The 27,988-nt window shown below is 40.7% G+C and overlaps 1 protein-coding gene across 1 annotated transcript in view; it reads right to left on the bottom strand.

Moving 5' to 3' along the window:
* Positions 1 to 628: 628 nt before the first annotated feature.
* The window catches only part of SYNPO2L (synaptopodin 2 like), a 52,339-nt gene continuing 24,979 nt past the window's right edge, over positions 629 to 27,988 (bottom strand). The window contains exons 3-4 of the mRNA XM_070946422.1: positions 27,207 to 27,859; positions 629 to 6,702 (exon numbers count right to left, since the gene is read on the bottom strand). Of these exons, the coding sequence (XP_070802523.1) occupies positions 4,382 to 6,702; positions 27,207 to 27,859 (2,974 nt within the window). The 3' untranslated portion in view covers positions 629 to 4,381. The remainder of the gene's footprint in view (positions 6,703 to 27,206; positions 27,860 to 27,988) is intronic.

Raw genomic sequence — 27,988 nt, 5'->3', positions numbered from 1 at the left:
GATATTCAGAGGCCAAGGAAGGAAGATTATGAAATTCTAGAACACGCTGATTATATAAGAGAAAGATGAACATGGGCCATTCCTGTTTTATTGTTTAATCTAACTTCAAGGTTTCAGTTTTCATGTTGCTTTGGGATTATTTGGCTTCCAATAATAATCAGTCTCAAACAATAATCAGAGAAAATAATCTGTCTCACATTTCATATAGAATGTACATCAGATTTATAATTTTCAAACCTCAGAGCTAACTACTGTAAATCTCAAGCTGTTCCTAATTTTTATCTGGAAGACTCAGCTCCCATAAAATACAATGGTTCATGGTTCATGGTGTACTCTGGCTGTCACTGTGGCTGTGCAACTCTAATTATAATGTTTTCCTTATTATTTTCTTGGCATAATTGAATATGTTTTAGACTTCAATCCCTAAGAGCTAATCTAATAACTGCAGTGATTCACTTAACAATGGTGGCAAGAACTATCGTAAAATGGGGCAAAACTCAATGAATGTCTCCCTTAGCAACAGAATTTTCAGGCTCAATTGTGGCTGTAAATCAAAGATTACCTGTACTCATTTTATTTTCTAGCATAATAGGAATATGAGAATGAAAAAGCCAAACGCAGAGAAGAATTAAAGTGCATATCAGAAATTTATTCCTCAGCACAAGCATTTGGAAAGTGACTTTTAGTTTCAAATGAAAGAAAAAAAAACTTGAATGACAGTGTCAGTTCTATTATTACTTCAGAAGTTCAGCCTCACACAGTTGGGGGGGGGGAAGCTTCCAGCTGGCAGGTTCCTTTCTTCAACATGAAATGGTCACTCTTCAGAAAAAGCAGGAGAAGCATCATTGTGAGTCACAAACAGCACTCTAGCAAAGATCATTCTTTGAGTTTGTTGCGGAGAAAGCCAATGTGATGATCAGAAAGATGCAAAGATCCTCCAAAGTGTCTTTTTGCATTCCAGGTAAAAAATTCACTTTTTAGTGTTCTTCAATCAGCGATTGGAAGAGCTGCAGTTGTCCCTTTCCCGGAGGCTTAGCTGAAGACTGCTTGTGCGTCTTTTGGCAGTGTTTCCTACCACAACTTCATATCTATTATCCAGTTAACAGAAAATTCAGTAGTGAGGGAGGAAAGGGCTAGCTCAGCTGCTATATTCCCATGGTAAGATCCTTTACTTTCTTAATAGGGCTTGTACTGAAAATTGGTATTTCTGAGCAGTTCTGAAAAGTTCTCGAGACCCACAACAGACACTCTCTGCTCTGAGAGGTGTGTTCATTCTGAATGGTCACACTTCACTCCATGAGATCCAAAAGGTTGCAATGAGTCCTAGCAATGCTCGACTTTGCATTATAAAATTTGGACTTGGTTATAGAAACTGGATCTCAAAGTCTCCTCCATTTAATCTCCATTTGTTTCAGTCTTGGATAGTACAAATTCTTGGTTAATCTATGCTAATTGCTATTTCTTTTGGAATTCATTCCACCATCCTCCCTATTTAAAATCTTACCAGAATTCTCCTGCCTATTGAAAATATTATTTGGTATTAAAGTTAGGTGGCTTTTTGGTGCCTCATCATCAAGGATTCTTTCTTAAAACATCCCAAAGAGATTTGGCAATTGCATTAAGTTTTCCTAAACTGGCAGTTCTTTAGCTTTCTTCAGGCCCTTTGTCTCTCTGCATGATAGGCTAAACTACAAAGTCCTTAATTGCCTATGGCTCTTTATTCAATTCTCTGAACACAGGCTCTCTGTGTCAATGGAACCTGAAATTGATCCTGCTCTAGAATCTCAGAAATCAGAACTGTTTGTTAGAAGTCCCAATAGGAAACCCAACATGGACAGAGTGGTAAGGGCTAAAAGGCTGTGACCTAGTTATATGGCAGCTTGCAAATGTTCAAATACCATGTTTTCCAGTTTAATATGTTGCATAAACAAAGCTATAAAGCTATTTAACAGATGTGTATGTGTAGCCCATTAAATCCAACTATCCCTTAAATCCAATTTATGTCATTAGCACTAATTTACATTGTTTGGAGAACTAACTGAATTTTTTTACATTATGATTTGTGTAATTACACAAAACGTATAAATTGATGCAAAATTCAAAAAATTGTTGTCTATATGATTACATTAATGGCATACCTTGCAACAATTGCCTGGACAATTTTAGGCAAAACTGGTTTTGAAGAAGAGATTTGAATTAAAATCTTACCTGTTGTATCTAAAGTATGAAATCCACTGAATGAAGGTCCAGATAAACTAAGTTACATGTAATTCCTTTCCCATTCATAGCAACAAGAACTGTCAAAATAATATAAATAATTCTGGCAGCTTATTCAGACAGCCAGTTCAAGAACTGCAGTTTAGATTGATGTCAAGCCATGCAGCCTAGGAAAGATCCTGATATCTGAGATAAAATACACTATTTGCACACTCCAATCCTTTGACTTTAGCTCATGTAAATTTTCTGTAAATGGGCTAATTTAAAATTGGACTGAATGTTGGGTATTTGACACCAAATTCTCAAGGATCTAGATGTGATTGCTGGCAAAGGAGGACCCAGGGTAAGATTATATTTTTAGTGTTTTCCCCTATGCACTGCACTCCTAATACAACCCCCATCACAAAATTTCAAGGGACTGAGTGAATGCAGAGTAATCCTGGGATTAATATCCTCTTGCTTCTAGCATCACTACCTGGGTACATTTAAAGATTTCAAGTAGCTGTAAAATAACTTCTCCTCACTTGTTATCTTTAATTAAATTGCAAGAGCCTATAAGGACTTTTGCTGATGTTTTGGCTTAGTAATTAAATCAATCATCTTAGATATGAATGCAAATCCTACCTCATGAATTTTCACACTTGCTCATACTTCCCTCCCCCCTTCTACTTGCTCTCTCGTAATAAGAAATGAATGCCATCCTTTATTTTAGCAAATTCAATAGTCAACACTTCGTGTTTTGCTCCCGTGAATTCTCTCAACCTATTCTTTTTTTCTCAGAAACCTCCAGAAAATATTTTTTCTGATTTATGGAAAATGGCTTCCAGGAAAAGACCTGATGAGTAAACTTTCTACATTTATATCTTTCTTGCAGTTAGGAAAAAATGGGTCATAAGAAGATAGGGAGACTAAGGTCTTCTGGCTGTATTTAAATCACAGCTGCTTAACCTAGAAGATCATTTCTATGCCTTTTTCATTCCCAGCCCTTTCAGTCTTTCTTCCTGGCCCTAAAAGTCATGCACAGTTTTTGCTAAGACTCTGAGAAGGAAGGATTTAGTTTTTGGCTCCTGTCCCATTTAGTAATTACAGGCTGAGGTTGCAGATACATTTATGTGAACCAGTGCCTTTCAAATGTTCTGCTTTATTTGTATATAATGTGTGTATTTTTGCCTTCCTTTCTTCTACAAGTTCATGATGGAACACATGATGTTTTGCCCTTAATTTCCTCATTCCCTTAGCTCTTTAAGAAGCCCGAAAGATAATGACTGACCCAGAGGTCTAGAGCTAAGTAGGACCTTGAATTTGGGTCTCAGTCAAACATCTTAGCCACAAATGTTGGCCACAGAACTATAAAGCACCATGGACTTGTGTTCTAGTCCTGCTTTAGGCCTGAAGCCAGCTGAGCCAGGTGATCTTGAGCCAGTCCCACTTTCTCAGCCCTAAGAAACAAGTAATAGTAAGCCACTTCGGAAAAGCTTTGCAAAAAAAAAAAATCTTGTCCAGGCAGCTGCCAGAAGCCAAGACTGATCCAGAGGCACACATACATACATTTACATTGCAAAGCAGACTGGAGTCCCCCGTTTGTCTCAGAATGCTAATCCAAGGGCAAAATGTGGGGGAACTGAGGGAATGTTTCCCTATAAAGGAAAAAAAACCAAACCCCACTCTTGGCAATTTTATTTCTTTGTCCACCTTTGGGCTTAGATGGAAGCAGGCTGTTAATTCTCCAGAGGTAAAATTTATTCATGATGTTTGGACTGCTTCCTGTTGTTTAAGATGAGTCTCATTCATCTGCCATGTAAATGAAAAAGCTATCTACCTTCACTATTTTATTTTGCTGCTCCAAAAAAACAAAACAAAACAAAACCCTGTTGAATCCTGTTGAAGAATTTCAAACCCAAAAAACAGAGGGATTGGGTTTAGGAAGAAAGGCAGTTTGTCTCGTTTGTCTTCACTGATCTAATTTATAGGAATTAGGTTTAAACAGAAGAAGGGAACCACAAAGACAAGTATTTAGCTTAAACATCTGGCTTGTGCCTATGGCCATTTTGCACACTGCCCAGAAGCAAACCTAAGTTTGCAATTCAGAGCACAATTAGCAGTGAGCTAAAACTAATCTCACTTACAAAATTGAAGATATTAAAACAAACAGAAAAAAACTCTTTCACTGGTGACCAGATCCTGGTCTCCAAATATGTGCCTGCATTCCAGTTTGGGATGCTGAAAACCTGGGTCTAGCTACCTGGAAATTGAGGGATGATTTGGGCCAGCTGGAGGAAGCACCTCTGTTCTTCTCACTGAGTTCAGGAGAACTTTGATATTGGAGGGGAACTCCCTGATATGGCCCTGGGGACGCAGGCTCAGAAGTTGAGGTCACTTCTGCTCTCCAAACTGGTTCATCCAATGTTGTGGCAGAACGAGGAGCTAACACTGTGGGAGCCACACCACTTGAAATTGGCATTGGGACAGGGGTGGAAAAACGACGAATTTCATAGGTCCTGGTTGTTTTCACAGGGGCTTGCTTGGCCGGTGTGAAAGACAAGCTGGACTGTTGAACTGTTGGACTTGTGGGGGTCTGGACACCAGTGTTTGGAGTCTCCCCAAAACAGAACATGGCAGAATTTAGCTGGTATGGTTGATGTCTGAGGAAGTCAATGACTTTGATCCCTGATTTGTGGCTTGGTGCTTTTTTAATTTTGCTCTCTGCCTTTGTGGCCTGGGATTTGCTAGCTGCCAATGGGTAAAATGGGGAATGTAATGGGTTGTAAGCTATGGGAGGTGGGGCACGAATATTTGGTGAATACTTCCAGGAAGAGGGAAGAGAAGGTGCAGGAGATGGAGTTCTTGGCTTTGATGTTGGTACAGCCTCCACCACAAACCTATCCATTCGGCTCTGCCGCTTAGCAAAAAGCTCTGCCCCTTTCCCCTTCAAATGAGACAGGCCATGTGCAGGAGAGGAGCCGTTCACCATTCCATTAGGGGTGCTTGACTGCTGAGGCTTAGGGGCTACTGGAGGTGGGGTCTTGAACTTCCGGCCTGAGAACTGCATAAAGTTGCAGGCTTCTGCTCCCAGACTGAGAACATCTTCCTCAGGGCCTGACTCAAATCCTGCTCCTTGGTGGTCCCCTTTGGGTTTTTCATCAAGATTCTGCACAAGGGATAATAACTCTGGGTTTGGGGAATTCTTTTTCTTCTCTTCTACAGATTTGAACATGGGCTTCTTGCTGCTTCGGCGGCGGGCCTCCTGCAAGATACCTGTTCTGGGAGCTGGAACTGCAACCCTCTGCTCCCTGGAGGCCAAGGGCTCAGAAGCAGGTCGTGGAATAGCAGAGACATTACTGGCAAATTGCTGGATTGAGGGCTGATTGAGGGGCTGTGGAACTGGACTAACATAAAAAGGAGAAGATGCAAAATCCTGGGTTTGTGGAGAAGGTAATACGGTAGATGTAGCTATGACTGCATCCACAGCTGGTTTAGAAGAGGACGAGAGAAATATAGAAGCAGTGGAGGTTCTACCTGCTTTGGAAAGTGATTTAACTTCTGCTGATTTTGCATCTGCTGCTGTCTGTACTGATGGTGTAGTTGGGATATACAGAGACACAGATGTACTTGCTGTGCCTTTAGATTGCTCTGATGATGGAGGAGCAGGAAGGACTGTTCCTGAAAAAACAGGGGAAACAGGAGGGGCAGCTGTTCTCTGGTCACCTACCCTCTCACTACTTTTTTTAAGCACTAAAGGTCTAAACATAACAGATGATGTCATAGGACGTTGCCCAGAAAAGCCAGGAGTGAAAGGCCGAGCAGACCTGTTGAAGATGCCTGAAGTATTTGAAGATATCTGGGCTCCCTCTCCAAAGATAATGGATGGAGACTGGAGCTGAGCAGGATTAGGTGGTGGCAGCTCACTTGAAACTTGTGCAGATTCTAAATGGACACTTAGGGGCGTCTTTTCCGCTTTCCATGGCATTGGTGCTTCAATACCCATCATGCTATATGTAGACTGAATGGTTGAATTTGGGAGCTCTGCCTCTGGTTTCTGGGCAGACATATTTTCCAACATCTGCTTCCCAGTTTTCTGCCTCTGCTGCTCAAATAATTGTGCTCCTCTCCCTGAGGCTTCACTCAACCCTTGCTGTAGCTGGGCCTGCTCCTGTGCAGGATGGCCTTTGGGCTTCTCAATGTCAAGGTAGGCGTTGCCTCCATCTGAGTGATTGGTTAAACTTCGAGCATCAGAGAAGCCTTCTTCATCAAATTCTGACTCACTAGTTGGGAAGACTCCATCCTCTTCATCATAGCAGCGGTCTTCTTCCACACTCCCAAAACTGACTAGAGTATATTTCTTAGCTCTCTGCCTGCGTTTTTTAAACATCAGAACTCCCTTGGAGTGGGGGTTGGGGGAATCTGTCAACAGGGACGCAATGGTTCTGCATTTGGTTTTGGCTTCCTTCATGTTTTTTTCTTGCATGCTGTCACCACGATTAAGCTCTGTAAAGAACAACAACAAAAAGCACAATCAGGGTTCTATAAAGAAATCTACATGGAAGCACATTTGTAGCATCGGTAAGGCAAAATAGCCTTACCGATGACAAGGAATGTTCTTGGCTCCCAAATTAATAATCCTCAAGGTTGCATTCTTCTAACAAAGGAATGCAAGAATGTCATAGTACTTTGATAGAGGAAAGGAAATCTTTGGCAGTAAATTCCAGAGAGCCTTTATGATTGAGCAATTGAAACTTAGACCTGACCCAATAAAATTCAAGCTAGTAAATTCTTGATAGCTATTTAATATACGCAGAAATTATTACACTTTATAACATCAAGGTCCATCAGGTGAAAGATACCAGTTTACACCTGTTGGAAAGAAACCTACAAGGGGAAATAGAGCCCTAATACATCAAAAAGAAAAGAGTTAGTTTAGTTAGCTCCTAGTTGCACTGTTAGGCTTTTTATAAGCCAGGGGTGTCAAACTCAATTTCATTGAGGGCCACATCAGCATTATGGTTGCTCTTAAAAGGCCAGTTGCATGTAAGACTATGATGACTCACAGAGGCCAGGTGGGCGTGGCTGGGTAGGTGTGGCTGGGTGATAACAGCCAGGTTGCCATGACTAGGTGGCTGAGTGGGATGGCCATCTTGCCGCCACTCACTGGGCATGGCTGACTTGGGCCAGCTGGGTCGGGATGGAACAAGTCGCACCAGCTAACTCGAAATGGGGACAATTTGGTGCCCCACAAGCTCCTCGTGCCTCCCCAAACTGCTGGCAGCCAAGCGCATACATGCGCTCACACACATAAACACGTACACACATTCTAAGTTTGGGGGATTTTATCCAGAGATGAAGGAGAGGGCCTTTTCCCCAAACCAAGGCATGATTGGCAGTTTGCAAACTCAGATGTGAATAAAAGTCTCCAAGCTTGGAATAGTGAGTGTGTGTGTGCGCGCAAACAGCACGACTAAGGAGACATTCTTCTCCCAATCCCAGATATCATTGGCATTTCCCTGTCCCAGCAAAGCAGGAAGCGGAGGACGATGCTGCTGCATGTGGAAGCGCGAAGAAGAAAGTTTGCAGGAAGCAGTTTCTTCCAAGTCCAACTTCTGCCTTGACAGATCTCTGGAGAGCAAGAGGAGGAGGCAGAGAAGCAGTGCTGCCCGGTCCTGCACAAGGGAGGCTGGCCCTTCTCGAATCCCCATTTTCAATTGTGTGTGATAAGGATGCTGTCTTGTTGGGGCAGCTTTCCCTCACACAGCTCCCCCTCCACTCCTTCATCTCTCCAGAGATCCGTCAAGGCAGAAGTTGGACTCAGAGGAACCTTCTTCCTGCAAATGTTCTCCTCTGCACTTCCACATGCAGGAGCGCCATCCTCTGCCTCCTGTGAGGGTCCAGGCAAGACTGGGAGGCAAGATCCAGAAGTCTCCAGTGGAGGAAGGTGAGACCAGGGTGAATTCCAACGCCTCATCCAACAAAGCCTTGCGGAGGACTCTCGGGCAGTGGCACACACTGTTCAAAGCCCTGGGCAGCAGAGGGCAAGCACCCAGCCTGCTCTCAAGTTCCGGGGCATTGGGGCTCTGCAGTGCAGCCCAGCCCAGCCCCGCTTCCCCGAGGGGGCGCCTAGCTGAGCTTACCTCGTCCTCGAGACTCCTGATGCTGTGCTCGCTCTCAGTGGCCAGGTTGCTCATAGTGGGTGTGGAAGAGCAAAGTGCATGGGTCAGAGGGAGGCCCACTCCCTCTCCATACGAGGAGGCCTGGCTTTGAAACAAAGCATCCTCAGCGATAGGATGGGAGACAACTAGAAGAGGCCAGGAGGAGGGGACAAGGGGATGGCGAAAGGGCAGCAGGGCTGCTGGTGGCCAAGTGCTAAGGCAGGACTTCCCTCAGACCTTCTCTCCCTCTCATTCCTCCCTCCTTCCCTCCTTCTCATTCCCATCTCCTTCCTCCCTCCCTTCCTTCCTTCCTTCCTTCCTTCCTTCCTTCCTTCCTTCCTTCCTTCCTTCACACCCAGGAAGGGACGAGGGAAGGAGGAGAGTGTGGCAACACTGCCGATAGCCATGGCTTTCCCACACAGGGGCATGAGGTAGGGTTTGGGCCATCCTGATAGAAGGGAAGTGCTTGTGGGCTGCAGGGCCAGTGGGCAAGGCCAGGCCAGTGAGTGGGCCATAGAAGCGGTGGAGGTGCTGGTGGCAGGTGTGGCTGCTGGGGCTCTATTACCTGTTGATCTACAACAACTTTGTGGCAGTCATCCAGGCCAGAATGCGGTCAGCCTGTGGGGCAAGACAGCACTGTCTGACACCCCATAGGCTGACCACATGCCTGCAGCTCATGAGCACTTCCTTTCACTGGGGACTGACCCTGCCCCTGTGTGGGAAAGCACTTTCCTTTCACCAGGGACACCAGTGCCCACATGCTTGCCGTCTCCCGTGTGTGCTTACAGGGGGAGTGTACGGCTGGGCTGGGCCAGGGCAGAGGCAGTGGGGGCTGGCCCCTCGCTGACTCCAGGGTAGCCCCACAGGCCAGATCTAACCACATCATGGGCCAAATCTGAGTTTGACATGTCTGATCCAAGTCCCTTTGCAGGCCCTCAGCTCAGAAGTCTTTTGGGATTTGCTAAGATTTGAAGGGTCTATACAACATTCCTGGCATCTCCACTCTTTTAGATAAATGTTGATACTGGGATGTTATCAGTTCTGCTATTAAGCAGATTGAAAGTTAAGGAGAGTGACATAATAATCCATTGAAATGGAGGTAGAAAAAGTACTAATAATTCTCTATATTCCTAATGAGAATAGGAGTAGAATAATAGCATAGAATAATAGGGTTGGAAGGGACTTTGGAGGTTTTCTAGTCTAAGTAGAAATACTTCTATTAAATTATTAAAATATATCTATCAAAAAAAGAATATCCACCTTCCCCAATATAGAAGTACAGTACTATGGAAGTTTCAAGTGAGCAGTGCTTCCTGTATTATAACTCTGATTTTTTAAATTGCCCTAAGATTTTTTAAATTGTACATTGATGAGATGTTGCAAAACCTCTCTTTAGCAGTCTCATATTGGCACAGCAGTGGTTAGATGACAATAAAACACTGGTAAGCATTTGCCTTCAGTTACTACCATGCTTCCACTTAAGAAGTCGAAGAAATGAGGATGGAAAAGCTGCCTTGTTTTATAGTTTATTTTATAATCAAATGCTAATAATAATAACAGCCCTCGTTATCATGGAAAGCAGGAAGTAGGATGGAAAGAAGAATAGTGTAACATTTCTAGCAAAACAAACCTTTTCCATTACAGACTAATGATTCAGACACTTCAGCATTATTTTCCCAGAGCAGCCATTTGAAAACAGCATCAGTGGTGGAAATAGCTGTAATATTATCATGATAAATTCTTGTTCTCTTGAAAGAAACTAGGGACTGCACAATACATTGGTTCAAAGCAGCTTCCAACCCACTGTTGGCTCTGTTCATCCGACTTTTTCCTAATTATTATTTTTTTCCTAATTCAGTTTCCTTCCTCAGGCAAACATCCCTATGAAACAAAAATACAGAAAGAGAAGAAGCTTGCTAAGTTCAGGGCACAAAGGAAATGGGTACCTGCATATGGTTGGTCCAAGTGCTTGATAGCAGCATCCAGTCCTGGAGAGCAGGGCATGTCACATACTGTTTTTAACTCCCAGCTCTCCATAAGAGAGAGAGAGAGAGAGAGAGAGAGAGAGAGAGAGAGAGAGAGAAGGAGTAGAGTAGCTCCCTTCTGGAGCAGAATCAAAACCTTAAGAGTCCAGGTCCTTTGACTGCAACTCTGCTGGCCTTTTAAAGCTGCTCTTTTGTCTCTTCAGTATTGCTGCTAAAAGCCATGAGGTCATTCTCGCTATTTTTACCCCCCAGGCATCATCACTAAACAGGGTGATGGACATTGTCAACTGTCAAACACTTGCTCCACTTCCCATCCTCCTCTCATAGCTGGGGTTAAAATAAGGCAGACCGTTTCTCACAAGTTTCCACACTTCTGAATAGAATAAAGGCATCTAATGTAATTTAGATTTTTTTCCCCCTGGCATTCACTTACCTAAGACACAAAGTCCAGGGATTCTATCTACTTGTAATTAATAACAGAAACCAGGAATATACACTTTGTATATTAAATGCACAGGAGTTTTAAAAATTGGGTTTTTCTTCCTCTTAAGGCTAATTTCTTTTGTTCTAAAATGGCCATAACCAAACATTAAATATTGTACTATTCTGAATCACAAAGTAACCAATCTTGTCATGATTGTCATAATTCTCTTTGCCTTCATAGCTGTATGTGTTTTTTTTTTAATTTTCCTGTTCTAATTTGAATCAGCATATTAAAGTAAGACAAGGTTCTGTAATCAGGAATGGCAGTAAATTATTGTGCCAGTTATTTTCAGTCATAAATCGTTAGGACATAACTATGTGTAAAGCAATATAGAGGTGACTTTGGTAAAGGAATGGACGAACCATTAAAGAGGAGAAAAAGCTACTCAGTCTTGGAAAGTGTGAGAAAGAAACTCAAGGTAAAACTGCCTTGATTCTATTTGGTATAAAATGGGGCAAATGGAAACTCTGACAGGCTTTTAAGATTCTCCGATTCTATTTTCCACATATAAAAAACATTCTTTGAATTGCTGCCTTGTCTATTTGTTGACGTCGATTACCTCAAACGGCTGACATCAATCCTGAAAGCCTGTCAGATTTTCTCTCTGCACCATTTTATACCTAATTAAAATCTGCCTCAACAAAATCAAGGTGGGATTACTTTGAGTTTCTCATGCTTTTTCTCAGTAATCCCTAAAATCTATAGTAATAATAATCTGAATAAACAGAGTGTCTGTTTCCTGATTTGATCCTACCCTAAATACAAATACTTTGTGATCTGATGGAGATACAGAAAAAAAATCCGGATGATCCTCACCTTGGAGGTTTGTCCATCCCTATCCTGACAGAAGAAATGTAAAAAAAAAACAGGTGGCATGTCAGCAACTAAGGCAATATGACATTAGAGATTTTTCTTTACATTCCTTTACCAACTTGCGGTGATGCATTCATCCTATGCATTGTTGCCATTCAACTTGCTGGATCTGACTGTTACACTGCCAATCATCTCAATTTTGGATTTTTACAATTGGTATTTGAACATGGAACTCACAGTTCAATCAGTTCATTGATAGGATGATCCAGCAATAAATCTTAGTCTTTCTATATGGAGTCAAAAACTGCTGTAACTGAGCGAAAAATGGCAGAAATTTCCTGGATTTTTTTTAGCTTAGGTATTTCTTATACAACTTCCCATCTGTTTTATTTCTGATGAAGGTCATCTTGAAAATATGATTTTGCTCACCACCTAGCAGCCTCAACAATACCCTACTCTGGCAGCCAGTATCAGAGTGAAATGGATTATGTGGGAACTTTGTGGGATGAGGGGAAGAGGTGCTGTCTAGGAAAAAAACAGAGAAGAGAAAGAGGAGCCTCCAGTCGATTAACAATCAGAGAAAGAAATTTAGAAAAGATCTGCTCTAATTGATCACTTGGTTTAAAGTGGCAGTGGGAAATTTGTTCCACCAGACTTGCAAGATTCTGTTAATCTATCCTAACAATAGTGTATAATTAACTCATCTAATTTTGCTTCCTGTCTGATTTTTCAGGGAGGCCTTCTGTGAGACAAAACTTCATGAACACCAATAGCTTTCTCTGTTACCCAATTTCTCTTATCTTGTCTTTAGAGAAGGATCAGACATGTAGAATGCTCAGTGCAGATAGAAAATGAATATTCCATCACTAAAATGATGGGATCAAAATGAATTTTATGCTAACAAGATAATTTGGAATTTATTTGTTCATGTTTATAGAAGTTTAGAGTAGTTGTACAATCATAAAAATGTGAGCTGGTTTTGGGCGATGCTTCATATATACGACATCTACTGTAAATAAGATACTGCAAAATTCTTTATGACCGTTTTCAGTGTAAGCATTTAAGCATTTTCCTCTTTAGCGGATGTGTTACAGAAGGCACCCTATGCCTGTCTCCAACTTTCGTATCTATCCTCTAGTACTTGGCAAGACCTTTCTTAACAGAAGGACACAGAGAGAGATCAACCTCAACATTTGTTGTACAGAGTAGCATTTGGAGGAAGTTCTGAGAAAGGACATGGATATGTGGCATATGAGGACACAAGTTATATATTGTATGGACCAAATTCAATTTATATAAATGCATACAAAAATTATTGGGATTTGGAAAATAGTTCCTCATCCCCAATATTGCAATAACCAAAATAGTCTCTTAGGGTAATCTCAGAGTAAGAGTTCCCTCATTTTCATTTGCCATTGCAGAATGAAATAGTTGGAACAGTGAAGGTTCTTGGGCTGGTTTCTCAAATTTAGAAATAAAAGACAGAAGTTCAGCTGAGCCAAAAATAATTTTGAAAAGCCTACTTAATTCTCCTGTTCATAATAAGCAATATTCCATGTATGCTCAGTTTTAAAATAAAATCTAACTTTAACCCCAAGTTTAGAAAAATGGCCTATTTTAGAAAAATAGAGACCAAGGAAATGCACTCCTATTGATTATTCTAGACTTCTTTATAGCTTTTTATGCTACTGAAAAAAACCCTGTTTTATTAAAATGTCATTTCTGCTTGATCCTATTTACAAGTATGCCATGGGATTTTATGAATTTTCACTAGGGTATGCATTCATTTCAAATTGATAGAAAGCTATTAGGAGGGAACAGTGCACAATATGAGACAAGATCCTGCTTGCATGCTGATGACTCAGCATGATATTGACCTATGCATTTGAAGGAATACAGGTAGTCCTCGATTTACAACAGTTCATTTAGTGACTTTCAAAGTTACAACAGTACTGAAAAAGGTGACTTATGACCATTTTCATACTTATGACCATTGTAGCAAGCCCATGGTCACATGTTTGACATTCAGATGCTTGACTCACATTTATGACTCTTGCAGTGTCCGGAGGTCACATGATGATCTTTTGCAGCCTTCTGGCAAGAAAAGTCAATGGGGAAACCAGATTCACTTAACAACCATGCTACTAATTTACAACTGCAATGAGTCACTTAACAAATGTGGCAAAAAAGTCAAAAAATGGGGCAAAATTCACAACAAATTTTTCACTTAGCAACATAAATTTTGGGCTCCATTGTGATCGTAAATTGAGGACTATCTGTACCTCTTCCTTTAACATCCTTAAATGCTGAGGAGGCCTCATTAGAAGATGTACATTAAACACAGAGCCTGAGCTTTCTCTATGACGCTGCCCCAAATAGGGCATATCCCCCATCATAAAAGGCCAGGCTAATCCCTGCCTGTTCATTGTGGATTTATAAATTGCTGAGCTCTTCCAGAACTAACAGGATGGATGATGTTGCTTACCCTGTTCTTACTGGTTTTATTGATTTTAGTGGTATTTGATTGGTTATTTGTTAACCATTTTATCAATATTATTACTAAATTGTGAGGTTTTTTAAACAAGTAAAGATACAAATAAATAATATTTAATTAAATCTCATTACAATTGACCATATCTCTTTCTTCACAAAAATAAGTACTTGATTTGGATGAAAGCTCTCTCACTTAATAGCTGTTTCTTGTTCGGGAAAAGGGATACACTACATTTGATCTTAGCCAAAAGGCCAAGAAATGAAAGAGACATACTAATTTCAAATTTTGAATGTGTTGCAAATGAAATGGGTTTGATTATTCTGGATCTGGCCTAAGGTGGGCTTGCAGGATGCATCTTGGCATATTCATATCTGCTACTCCCCATTTCTTCTTCTTCTTCAGCCATAGCCATCATCAGGCATTGGCGATCATGTTGGCAATCCTATTTTTGTCAACAGCTGCATGAAAAAGTGCTGCTGAGTTTTGTCCAAACCAGTCCCTTAAGTTTTGACCCCATGATGTTCTTCTTTCGCCTGGACCTTATTTGCCTTCAATCTTTCCCTGGAGAATTAAATGAAGGATGCCATATTTTTCTGGGTATTGCATCTCATGTTCAAAATATTTTAACTTTCGCTTTTTAATGGCGTTGATTATTTCCCTTTGCTTTCCCAGGCGGGAAACACCATTTACTTTGAGGCCAGCATCAATGTTTTCCAGTGCTTCGTTGAAAATTGACTCAGAGTAGATATTAAACAACAGCAGAGACAGAATACAGCCCTGTCTGACCTCTCTTCGTATTTCTGCATCATCTGAGTATTTTTGACCTAATCTCACATTTGCTACCTGATGCCAATATAGATTCTTTATTATTCGGATGTCTTTGTCATCTAGTCCTACTTGTCTCAGGATTTGTAATAGTTTGCTGTGTCTTATTTTATCAAATGCTTTTTCAAAATTGATGAAGCACATGTAAACACTATGATTGGCATCTCTACAGCGCTGTACAAGAATTTGAATGCTGAATAGGGTATCTCGTGTACCAAGATTATTTCTGAAATCAAATTGTGTGTTACTTAGACACTCCTCAATTTTGTTGTACTCTCCCCTTTGCTCTGACAATAATGCATGGTAGCAAAATATAAAGCTGAATATAATACAGAAAAAAACCTCAAATGATCAGCAGACATGAGCAAAAATCGGGGAAGCAACAAGTCAACTGGGACAAAAATGAGAGGAGAAACCAGTGATTGTGGTGTGAAAAGAGACAATAAAGAATGAACTAAGACACAGCCCTGCTGCATAGGCAACTCACTCCAGGCCCCAACAGCAGACTCCCAGAGGGGGAAAGCGGAAGGAAGGCTTTCTCATTTCTCTGATGGCCCTACTTATAATTCCGCATCTTGTAACTGGAGATCATATCTGGGAAATTAAGGAAAGGAGGGGAAGAGGGGCTGGGTGATCCTGAAGAAGAGAAGGATACAGGTGAGATTCAGTCTCAGCTCTGACACAGATTCAGGATCTTGGGCAAAGCCATCTGTCCTTAGTGGACTGCCTTCTCTGAAATGAGTTTCATTTACAGCAGAAAACTGTAGGCCCCCAAAATTATTTGGCAAATTGTTTTTCAGTCTTTGCAATGTATGCTTGTGATTTAGCAGACCTATAATGGCAGCCATTTTATATTGGTGTCAATAACATTTCCGCAAACATTTAAATGTTGTATCTAAACTGGTCCTACTCAAACTGTACATATTTCCAGGTTACAACTGAATATACAGACTGTTTCAAACTTTTTTAATTTTTATGTTTCTTTTCTCCTGACTTATGTGCCATTTTGTGTAGAGTTGGTAATAATAGTTTTGTCTTCCTCATTATATTATTATTATTATGAAGATAAGCCTAGAATGTTCTGTTTTACACATAGATTGTGAGTTGGCTGTCATCTGCTTATCTATTCAAATTTTAATTTATATAATAAGTTCTAGGTGCTTGTTTTTCAGAAAAAACATTTTTGAAGCAGGCCAAAGAATAGCTATAGCAGTTAAAATCAACTTGCAGCTTTTGATTGCCCCACGGTCCTGAATATTTCTTCTGTATCCTTAGAAATGCCACATATGATGCATCTGGCTTTTCTGAGGTACATCTCACTGTACTGACTCAACTTATGAAAATAAATTATGATGCAGAACATGGCTCACCCTTCTAGGACAATCAGATGGAAGAGAACAGCTGAGCATGCCTTGCCCAGATTCATGTCATGGCTGTACATTATTCAAAAGAGATAAATAGATTCACTTTAAAGTAATTGAAACTCCTGGCAAGCTATCAGGAAATTAAATCACTCGGCTCTAATTTTAACTCATTTTCATTTCTTTTTAATCACTTTAAAACAATTTAAGCTTATTTTAATAATTCAGCATTTCTTTTCAACTTGGGAGTAATATACACTATGCATTTATTTGCTAAGATAAACTATCTCTCTTCAAAGTATCCATGTTGACATTTGTCCAATCTTTACTTGGAAACTTTCAATCAGGAAAGGATATTCTGCATTCCCTAAGTGATTTCTCTCTGATTAATGTTTTAAAAATATTTGGAAAAAAGTAATTTTTATAAAGATTTCCACAAACACCAGCAGTTCAGTTCATTAAGTCTCTGATTGGAAAGAGATATTTAGTTGTCTGATGTACATATTTCTTCCAGGAGCTCAAAGCAGTCTTCCTCTTGTTTGTTTATTTTTCCCCACGCCAACATCTCTAGGAGAGAAGTTCGACTGAGAGGAAAGGATTGATGCAAAATTGCCCAGAGTGGACTAAAGTCTCAGGCTCCATGCTCCTGGTCCAGCTCTGCTCCACACTGTCTCATGGGCTGAGACAGAGGGATTATTAACAAGCTGAGGTGGCGCAGTGGTTAGGGTGAAGTACTGCAGCTACTTCAGCTGACTGTTAGTTCAGCAGATCAGTGGATCAAATCTCACCGGCTCAAGGTTGACTCAGCCTTCCATTCTTCCGAGGTGGGTAAAATGAGGACCCCGATTGTTGGGGGCAATATGCTATTTAGTATACTGTCTTTGGTGTAAGTGGGTGGCATAGAAATATGAATAACAAATAAATAAATAAATAAATTCCAGAGACCCTCAGAAAACTTTCATGGCAGGGAATACATTTCAACATAGATCTCTTATCTTAGTTTAAAATCTTCATCACTAAACATGCTGGCTCTCGCTTTGTTGGTTCTACTCATGCAACAACTAAACTATAAATCCAACCACATGATATCCACCCATGTTGTATGAATCCAATCTGTGTGGTAAGTGCAGGGGTTCTTCTCTTGTGCTGCATTGGGTTACTTCTGCACATAATACAAACAAAGGTAAAAGAATTAGAGATAATTTTATTCCCTCAACTCTGTTCCACCCCACCAAGGTAGGAATATACTGTGGCTGGAACATGCCTAAACATATGTTAATGAAAGGTGGCATCCCTTTGCCCTAAAGGGAGAGGGATGGCTTAGCCAGTTATTATAAACAGTTGGTTCTAAAATTTGACAAAAAGACAGCCAACTGGTTTTGTGTCTGCAATTCCTGCCATCACTGGTTACCCTGGAAATCTGATGGGAAAATGACACGTTAACACTGTTAGGAAGACAGCAGTAATATGTGGTCTGTCAAGAATGATTTTTTTTCTTAACAGAAAAAAAATACTTCTGCCTTTGTTATATGAAGTGGAAGTGAAAGTTAGGCATCTCAAGTTAGCTAAGAAGTTTCAAAAATAAAAAACTATGTATGAATCTGTACATGAGCACAGTAGAAAGAAAATAGTTTGCAAAACAGAAAGGTATGGACAGGCATAATGAATGTTTTATTTTCTCTTATTTCCTGCCTTTAATTTTTGCTCACTGTTTCTTGCTTTTTCTGTGCTTTGCATAATATTGCTTTTGCTTATCCAGAATAGTTTGCCTAAACATATATAAATTTCAAGGGATTTTATAAAATTATTGAGCTATTAACAATGTGGCCTGGCATCTTATATACAACCTCTGTTTATTGTTACTTAGGTGCTCCTGGCAATAATTTGAAATTATGCTTCAGTGGGAAGCATTTCTAGAGAATGAAATATTTTGGGGAATATTACAAGAGGTAGAAACATAACATAACGTAACATAACGTAACGTAACGTAACGTAACATAACATAACATTTATATTATATTATAGTAAAGCAGATGTCTGAAGTCTTTAGAGATGGATATTTTGTGCCCATTAAGAAAGACTGGGCCAATCTATTCACAAACAAAACACCTTCAGCTTCAAATGTTGGGATTAAAATTTGCATCCCCCCTTCCCAAAATTCTAAAGACCAGACTCACTACAGTGCACATCCCCAGAAGCATTTCAAAACCAAACCCCCCGAAACCTATAAAGACCCATCCACTCATTTAGCCACTCAGTCAGCTGCCCCAGGACCACATGCCATTGGTGGTTCTGCTCATCAATAAACAGAATCCTTCTTTCCAATCAGCCTCCATTTTATTTCCAGTGCCTTTTTCCTGGCTTGGAACTGAACCAGATGGAGTTTTGTTCCTATACTTCCATCTACTTTATCCAGTGGATTCTTCATCTTTTACTTTCCTGAAACTTGTCAAATACATTATTTTTTTCTAGTCCAACATTTGTTCATATAATGAGCTCAAAGTATGTGGGGTTTTGCTCGCTAATCATTACCAAAACAGAAAAATCAGCTTTTATTTAATGTTCTTGTATCCTTAGTAAACATGTCCAAATGCAGAAGTGTTTATCTTCTTTCTTTCATTGTTTCTTAATGACCAGCTTCCTAGAGTTATAAATTACCACTGGAAAGATCGTTGCTTTAACACTTTAACACTGAGCTTAGCTGATTATTTTTTCTGTCACTGCTTTTCTTCTAGTGTTCATATCCTCTCTAGTTCTACAGCATATATCTGTTTTCATCTACTTTGCAGTCCAAAAACACAAAACTTTGTACTACCTTCATTTCTTTGCCATCAGCTGTGAGTTCACAAAGTGGGCAGAATAACATTCCCTCAGTCTTAATATTTAACCTTAACCTGGATTTTTAAATTTTCATTTTTACTTCCTTAATGAGTTCTTCAAATCTTCCTTACTTGCAGCTAACGAACTATATAATCTAGGGTCCATATGAATTCTAACCTCACTTTCATTCCTATTTTCAATCATTGTTTTTTACCAAAGTGGTTTCTTGTTCCTTGTAAATATTCCTCTAAAGAATAAGCTATTGATTATTTATGTACATACATCTTTTATAGAGAAATGCCATAAATCTCAATTGATTTCTCCTAAGGAAAGGAATCCAAGCAATGGTCTTAGTAGTGATGTGTGTTTTTGTATATGTGTGAAGATTGGCAAATGATATACATTCTTTTTATTTATCTTTGTTTTCTTGCTCTTCAACAGTTTTCTTCTCTATTCTCTGTATGTATCCTTGTATTACTACCTAATCAGAAAAGGGGGGGAGCAAACAAGATAAGAAAGCTGAAGAATAGAGACTAAACCAGTGGTCAGCTTCAGCTGGTTTGCACCAGTTTCGACGAACCAGTTGTTAAATTACACCCCCACCCCCACTATCAAAATGGATCCTGGGGGCTGTGCTGCAATGGAGAAATGAGCAATGGAGCGGCCAGCACAAGGGAAGGAGAAGGCCACTTTCCCTCTTTTCCTTGCTCCTCCTCTTTCCTTCATGCCAGCCACTCTGTTTCCCATTTCTCCATTGCAGCGCAGCACCCAGGATCCACTTTGATGAGGGGGGTGTAATTTAACAACCGGTTCTCCAGTGGTGAAATCCAAATTTTTTTACTACTGGTTCTGTGGGCGTGGCTTGGTGGGCATGGTGTGGCTTGGTGCACATAGCAGGGGAAGGATACTGCAAAATCTCCATTCCCTCCCCACTCGGGTGCTAGCCAGAGGTGGTATTTGCTGGTTCTCCGAACTACTCAAAATTTCCACTACCGGTTCTTCAGAACCTGTCAGAACCTGCTGGATTTCACTCCTGCGGTTCTCCCAGGGTCAGGGTGGCTGTCGCAGGAGACTTGTCCTGCATGTGCAGCAGAGCTTGAGGATGGGGATGAGCCACACCTCCCATGACGGCCAATCTGACCGTGGGCGAACCGCTTGTTAAATTATTTGAATCCCACCACTGGACTAAACCATTAACCTGTCCTATTTAGAGCTGTTAAATAGAAACAAGCTAAAGGAAGTATTTATCATGATCTCAAGACCAGGAATGATAAACAAGACTTTAAAAAAAGAAATGAAAGCATCAAAGGGAAAATACATCCGGCAGCACGAAGTGTGAACTAATACTTGATGCAAAGATCAGCAGAGGTATCAAGACCCACAGAATGTGAGATGGAAATTAGGTGTGGGAATTTTTCTGTATAAAATGCTCTTTGGAATCTCCCACCTCCTTTGCATTGACCTAGCAAGTAAAAGACAAGGGCACTCTCTGTTTATGCCCTTGTTTTTCACTTTTCTTCCTTTTTGCTAGATCTGATATGTGCATGTGAATAGTGAATATGTATGCTTACAGAATAGGTCCTAAACAGATAGTTAGAAAACTATCAATCATGCTCCTGGCTTATTAATGGGGCCTTTGCTGTCTGTGCTGAGACATTGCATAAAATATCCCTGAAATCTTTTGAACCTAAAATGGCAGATACAACCTAATGTCACACACAGATTCAAAAGAATGGCATTGTGGTACTCTGTCCATCATATAGCCAATTTTTAAGTGCAGACCCTGAATCTCAGGTGAATAGTGGTCCTATAGAAATGTCTAACAGGCAGGAATTCCTTCTATATTTTCCTATTGTTAGGAAATACAGTACTTAAACAAAACCTTAATGTTATCTGTAATAGCCACATAATGCTACCCCACCAAAATCCTTTTGATTCAGACATTACCCTCATTTTCTATAAATGGACTTTTAAAAAAAATAGATTAGAACATGAATAACTACTGTATATTAAGCTCTTTCAGACAACCTTTACTATTTTTAGTAAAGCAGAGTTAGCAAATCTTTCCATGTCCTCTTTAACAATGTGTATTCCAAATCTACATTCATCTCATCAATAAATTGGGGGGGGGAGATTATGAGGCTGTTCCTCACAATTGTATTAATGAATATTCCAGTGGTGAGTTTCTACCGGTTCACCCCGGTTCGGGCAAACTGATAGTGGCAGCAGTGGGAGGCTCCGCCCATCCGCCCGGACGTCATCACGGACGCTCTGCGCATGCGCAGATGGTTCTGCGCAGGTGCAGAAGTGCCACCCGTGCGCTCACAGTTCTGAACCGGTAGCAAAGGTAATATTCGTTCTTGAGTTGCTAGAAAAATATGCTGGTGATTTATATGCCTTTGATTGTCAATTTATAATCTACCAAGGCTTGTGAGCTGTCCTGTCCTCAGAGCATTGCTGGAAGACAATATAAGGGTAGCAACCGATAGATTCTCTTGACTTTGTTCTCCTGCCATCTAGTGTCAGCAAGCCAAAATAAAAACAACTATGACCCATCATTATATTTAAAGTCTGACAGGATGGATTTGACAAAGGGTAGAGGTTGGGTGTAGCTTCTGCACTGATCAGCTGTCACTTAGGTCAGAAGATGTATCTACCGGTCTTATTGGAAAACTGACAAATCTGTGTCTAAAACTAGTCCAGTTGAGAGATCCCTGGGTTGGAGAAGGGATGTGGGCTGAACCTGAAGGAATTAACATGACATCTGAGAGATCTCCCTCTACTTCATCCTGTCACTGACTGATCAGCTGGGCTAGTTTGTTCAGCCTTTATCATCCTGGTTTGCACGGTGCCTCTGAATTCTATTCTCTCCCTATTCTTATTTAATGTCTTCATAAAGCCACTTGGTACGGTCATTACCAATATGGAGTGTCATATTATCAATATACTGTTGGTACCCACCCAACCATACATATCTATCCTGGGTCAAATCAAGTTATGCCATCAAGGCTCTTTCCCATTGTCTGGGGGAAGTAGGAGGAATAGGAATCTGGATGGAGAAGGACAGACTTCACTTCAACGCTAGAAACTCTGGGTGAGTTTTGAGGCCCAGTGGATTGGGAGACTTTCCATTTTTACCTCTGAGTCAGATTGAATTCACCAAATAGAGACAGTGTATAATTTGCAGGTCCTCTGAGTCTCACAGCCTTTCCAGAAGTTCATTTTGTACTCCAACTGTATTCTACTTACAATCACTCACCTGATTTTATTACTATAATGTGCTCTATGTTGAGCTGCCCATAAAGCGTATTCAGGAGCTGTAGCTGTCCAGAATGGAGTAATATAGACAGTTTGGAGTATTCCACAGTACATTCATTGTTTTGCAAATTACCCAGACTTCCAGGAAGCTTCTGGGCGCAATTCAAGGTGCTGGCTATGACCCATAGAGTTCTAAATGGCCTAGATAGGATTATCTGTGACAACCCTGTGGTCACCTGTCACCAGCTGTTTTTGTTCACCCCATCAGAACTGACAGGGCATCTTCTAGTGAGCAATGCAGAAGTTGTGCCTTTTCTTCCACAGTACCTTCTCCCTAGAGATACAGATGGCCCTGACTTTATTGGCAATCCACATGGTGCTGAATATTGTTTATTCCCTTAAGAATTTGTATGGGAGATTTGGCAAGTTTTGCTACTTGGTTGATTTTTATGGCTGTTTTTTACTGATTGTAAAATGGAATAATCCTTTGGATCAGACCTCTGGCATATAAATAATATATTATTATTATTGTACTTATTTTTTATTCTGCTTGTTTGATTTTGTTTGACTTTCCTGTTCACCATTCCGAGTCAAAGTAGTGAGATGAATAGACATAGAAATTGTTTATATAAATAAATGTTTAAGTAAAGACTAGGCTGAAGTGGTCATACCTAAAGATGATGATGACACAGTGACAAAAGCCAGGAAAAACCTCCCTCAGGGAAAGTAGTTAAGGAAGAACCAAGTCATTAAGGAAACAAACGAAAAAAAGGTCACCTGGATCAGCAAAAGAAATTGTCCATGGGAAACCCCTCCCCAAGTCCCATCACCAAAACAAGGCAAGGATTTTGGAGGATCAAAGGGATCCTCAAGCCTGCCCATTCTCTGAATCCTCTTTGGATCCAGACTGGCTTCCATTCCATAAAGTTTGCTATTATTTTAAACTCACTGGGTCTCTGTGTGTTCTAAAAAATCAGTTGGGCCTCAGTGTTCTGTTGAAAGTGATTTGAGTGTGGCAGTTGTCCAGGGCTGTGAGTGAATTAATATAAGCCAAACCCAGAAGCAGGTGTGTGTTAACACTATAGAAAGTTAGCACCCACCCATCTCCTAGAAGAGTGAAATATTTTAGGAAATATCAAAAAAGACAGAATATTATATTTCCCTGGATGATAAAAGGAGAAACATGTTTTAAAGAGAGAAAATAGCTCCCCGCCCCCAGCAGATATTTGGTGCCCATTAAGAAAGACTGGGCCAGCCTATCTACAAAACAAAAGACCTCCAGCTCCAGGATGATGGGATTATCCTTCAGGGCAAAGCCATTCAGCCACAATAGGAACTGCACAACAAGTCCCTTCATTGCATCAGCCCAAGCTTCAACCAAACCTGGGAGCTCAGACAACCTCAGCTATGACCCCTGCATAGCCCCATGGGAGTCTGATAGCAACCAATAGAATACATGCTCTTGCCACAGGAACAGGAAGCTCAAGGACAAGGCCCAAGAGAAGGTATAAATAACCCTCACTCTCCACTCCATGTGTTCAGCTGCCCAGGACCTCAAACCCATGTGGTCCTGTCCATCAATAAACCATCTTTCCAATCAGCCTCCATGTTTCCAGTGTCTTTCTCCCTGCTTGCAACTGAATCAGATGGATATTTCTTCCAACAACACTTTGTTGGTTGGTTTATTTTTCTGGCTGTTGTTTTTTATTGATTGTAAAATGGAATGATCCATATGATCAGACCTCTGGCATACAGGTAGTCTTTGACTTACAACAGTTTATTTAGTGACCATTCAAAGTTACAACGGCACTGAAAAAAGTGAGTTATGACTGTTTTTCACACTTCTAACCGTTGTAGCACCCCCATAGTCACATGATCAAAATTAAAATGCTTGGCAACTGGTTCATATTTATGACGGTTGCAGTGTCCTGGGGTCATGTGATCAGCTTCTGCTACTTTCTGACAAGCAAAGTCAATGGGGAATCCAGATTCACTTAACCCCCATGTCACTAACTTAACCAATGCAATGATTCATTTAACAACTGTGGCAAGAAAAGCCATAAAATGGTGTAAAACTCACTTAACAAATGTTTCACTTAGCAGCATAAATTTTGGGTTCAATTATGGTTGTAACTCCAGGACAACCTGTATATTATTATTGTACATTTTTTTATTCTGTTTGGTTTTGTTTTACATTCCTGTTCACCACTCTGAGTCATAGTAATGAGACGGGTAAACATAGAAATTATTTATATAAATAAATACTTAAGTAAATCAGTGTAGGCAACCTAGCACTATCTTTCTGCCCAGGTAATACCAAGAGTAGAAAGCAAAGCCATGGAAAAGCCATTGTTGGCAGGGACAGATGAAAACTTTTAATATGCTATTTGGCACAGCACCAGCCTCAGCCAGTTAAAGGAACTTAGCAAATTCTAGCTCATCTATAAAGCCCTACATGGCACAAAGTTCTGGTTGGGTGAGCAAAAACAGCTAGGGTTTGTCTGTCTCTAGCTGTTTTTGCTCACCCAGCCAAAACTAATTGGGCTCCTTCTTTTAAGCTGTATCATTAGAACATGTTCCATAAGAACAGTCAATAAGATTTCCAAGACATGATGAACAACTTGCGAGAAAAGCCCATAGAGCAAATAAATGTAATTTATGTACCTTCAAGTCAATCTTGACTCCTAGGAACTGCCTAGATTACACCCTGCAGGTTTTTCAGAAATGGCTTGTCATTGCCTCTTTCTAGGAGAATGGCTGGCCTACCCAAGGTAATCCAGCTACCTTGGTGCCTAAGGCAGGACTAGAACGCAGGGTCTTTCGTTTCTCACATAGCACCTTAAGCACTACATTTTAAGGCTGAGTCTGAGGTCCAAAAATCCTTTTCTAGAAAGCTCCAAGAGGGGCATGATAACAATGAAGCAACCAATTGAGTGGGAGGAACTAAGGACTCTCAGCCCATCCAACTCTCAACTACATCAAGAGGGAATTGAGATCATCCCTTAGCAATTTGTCTAGTATACTTTCCTTGGGTTGATTAATTGCAATAGAAAGGAAATCTTTTTTTCAGACCTTCTAACTTTACAAGATCTTTTTGCCCAAGAAGTTGGAAGGTCTGATTGCACTTTTTTTAAACTGGCCGTCTCATGGTCTTCTTTTGTTGCCCTGCACCAGTGGTGAAATCCTGCCGGTTCTGTCTGGCTTGCATGAGCAGGTAGCATCGTTGGCGTGTGGTTAAGTGAACCAGTAGCGGTGGCAGCGCGAGGCTCTGCCCACCTGCTTGGATATCGTTACTTCCTGGTTTTTAACCCTCTGCGCATGAGCAAAGCCTTCTGCGTATGCGCAGAGGGTCAAAAATCAGACATGATGATGGCGCACACGCACTTCCAAACCAGTAGGGAAGGTAGTAGATTTCACCCCTGCTCTGCACGCAGGAGAACATTGGAAAGCAGGTTAGTGAGAGAATTGTGGTGGTTCTGAGGTGAGAGTGAGGATTTTGCATTATGATTGCTCATAAGTAAGTAAGAACCAATAAAAGAGGAATGGAAAAATCCCTATCTGTAGATGAGCACGTCTCAGTCTTGGCAAGTTTAAGATGAGCGAACTTGATGCTGCCTGGAGAATTCTGGGAATTGAAATCCATGCACCTTAAAGTTGCCAAAGTTGAGAAGCATAGGTCTAGGCTAGAGTTTACTATTTTCCATTCCTGATTTATTTAGAGTTTGGTGCAATTAAATAAATCAGTTGTACTTTCCTTAACAAATAGTGATTAAAGCGATATGAACCATTACTGAACTTTTTGTGAAAAACTGAAATTAAATTTGACCTGGGGCTTTGATGATTAGATATAGGATTATGGAAATAATGTAAAATGTTAATCTTAAGAGTAAGAATTTGATATATTTTTTACTTATATCTGTACCAAAGAAAGTTGGAAGTCATTCTTTTTCAGTTTTCCTTCTTTACCTCTTTCTTTCTTATACTTTCACTCTTTTTCTTTCCTGGGCCTTTCCTTTTTTTCAAATCTGGTTTTTATTTGTTTATCATTTAGCTTTGTATTTTTTTGATGTATGAAGGATAAAATACTCAGCCATTATAATTCTACATTTCTTATTTAAAGAAATCATACCAAAATTTAGAATGAAATCCACTGGGAGCCATCTCATGTAAGGCTCTGAGTCCCTCTAACCAAAAAGTGTTTATCGATAGAAGAGAATATTTATAGCTCAGGGTTGAACTGTGGGGTCCTTGGTACTCTCTGAGCTTGATAGTTTTCTTGCAGATGTTTCACTACCAAACTAGGTAACATCATCAGTACTAGAAGGGAGTGGAGTTTGCTTTTATTTTCATATACTAGTGGCTTACCCTGTCAGTGTGGATCAGTTGCTTCACAAAAAGTGTTTTGATTGGTGCCGGGTCTCTACAGCCTCAGGCAGAGAAGGCTATTCTGCACCCCTCCCTCAAATGTTCTTTGAATTACAGAGTTTCCCAGCATTCCTTTAGGAACCTCCAACATGCAAACTGTGGTTACTCATCCTAAAATGAATCCTGTTTACCTGGAGATTCAAAATTTGCTGTTTGCTGGGAAGGTGTGTAGCTAAAAATCAGTCTACATTTAGTCTTTGACTTTGAGAATATTTCTTCTTAACCAAACAAAAGTGTATTTTCTGTGCAGTTCACACCCCTTCCTTGCTGGGTCTGGATGTCACAAAGCAACACGGTTCAGGAAATGGAATCTCTATACCAGTTAAAATGAAATTTTACAAAAAGTATTAGTAGGGGAAAAGAACAGCATTACAGAACACCTACTGGCTTGCTTTGCTTTCTCTGCATAGCTGGTAGTCAGATCTTCATCGACAGGGTGCTCCACAGGACCTATCATGGGGATCAAGTGGCGCTCTGCTCGAATTGTCCTAGTTGCATGTGGAAGGAGCATAGCTTCAGGAGCATCCTCCATCTCTTCAGATAACGATGGATGTAACAAAACTTCTCTCTCTGAGAAAGGTGCATCAGTGTAATTTTCTGTGTGAAATACAATCTCCCTCTTAGCCACTCCACCAAGCCCTTCTCCTTCTCCACCTCGTGCCACCACTTCAGGTGTGCTGTCATAGCCACTCTGCTCAGAGACTTCATCCTGTGGCTCACCCACTTTGTTATTTGGTCCCCTTGGGGGGGAACGGGGAGTCTTCTTGCGAGCTCTCCGATGCTTTTCTTGGGTGATGTTATCAGCATCACTGTCTGTCTCAGCATAGTATGCTTCACTGTTTGGTGGGGAGGTCACGTTCTCCAAGAGCTGCTGCCGCTGGGACTGCTCAGTTTCTGGGGCACTCTGGGGCTCTCCTATTTCAGAACGGTGTCCCTGGGAGGCTCGGTTTAGTGGAGAAGTGAGTGAGGCAGCTTGCAATTGCTTAGGAGAAGGGGAGCGCAGTAATCTTGCCCCAGACAGATCTCTGGTTGTTGCCCTGGAGAGATCAGAAAAGGAAGAGAATTTTAATCAGTTGTGTAGGTTACAAGATCCACTTCTCATACATTACTTTTTTGTATCTGTTCATCCTACTGGCTGCTGAGATGAAACTATAAGGATTCCCTTT

Source organism: Pituophis catenifer, unplaced genomic scaffold (genome assembly GCF_029215685.1).
Source record: "Pituophis catenifer annectens isolate HBS135680 unplaced genomic scaffold, rPitCat1.0.hap2 SCAF_6, whole genome shotgun sequence".
NCBI classification, from domain to species: Eukaryota; Metazoa; Chordata; class Lepidosauria; order Squamata; family Colubridae; genus Pituophis; species Pituophis catenifer.
Note: the sequence above shows the minus strand (reverse complement) of the source record. Positions and strands in the feature narration are given on the sequence as shown.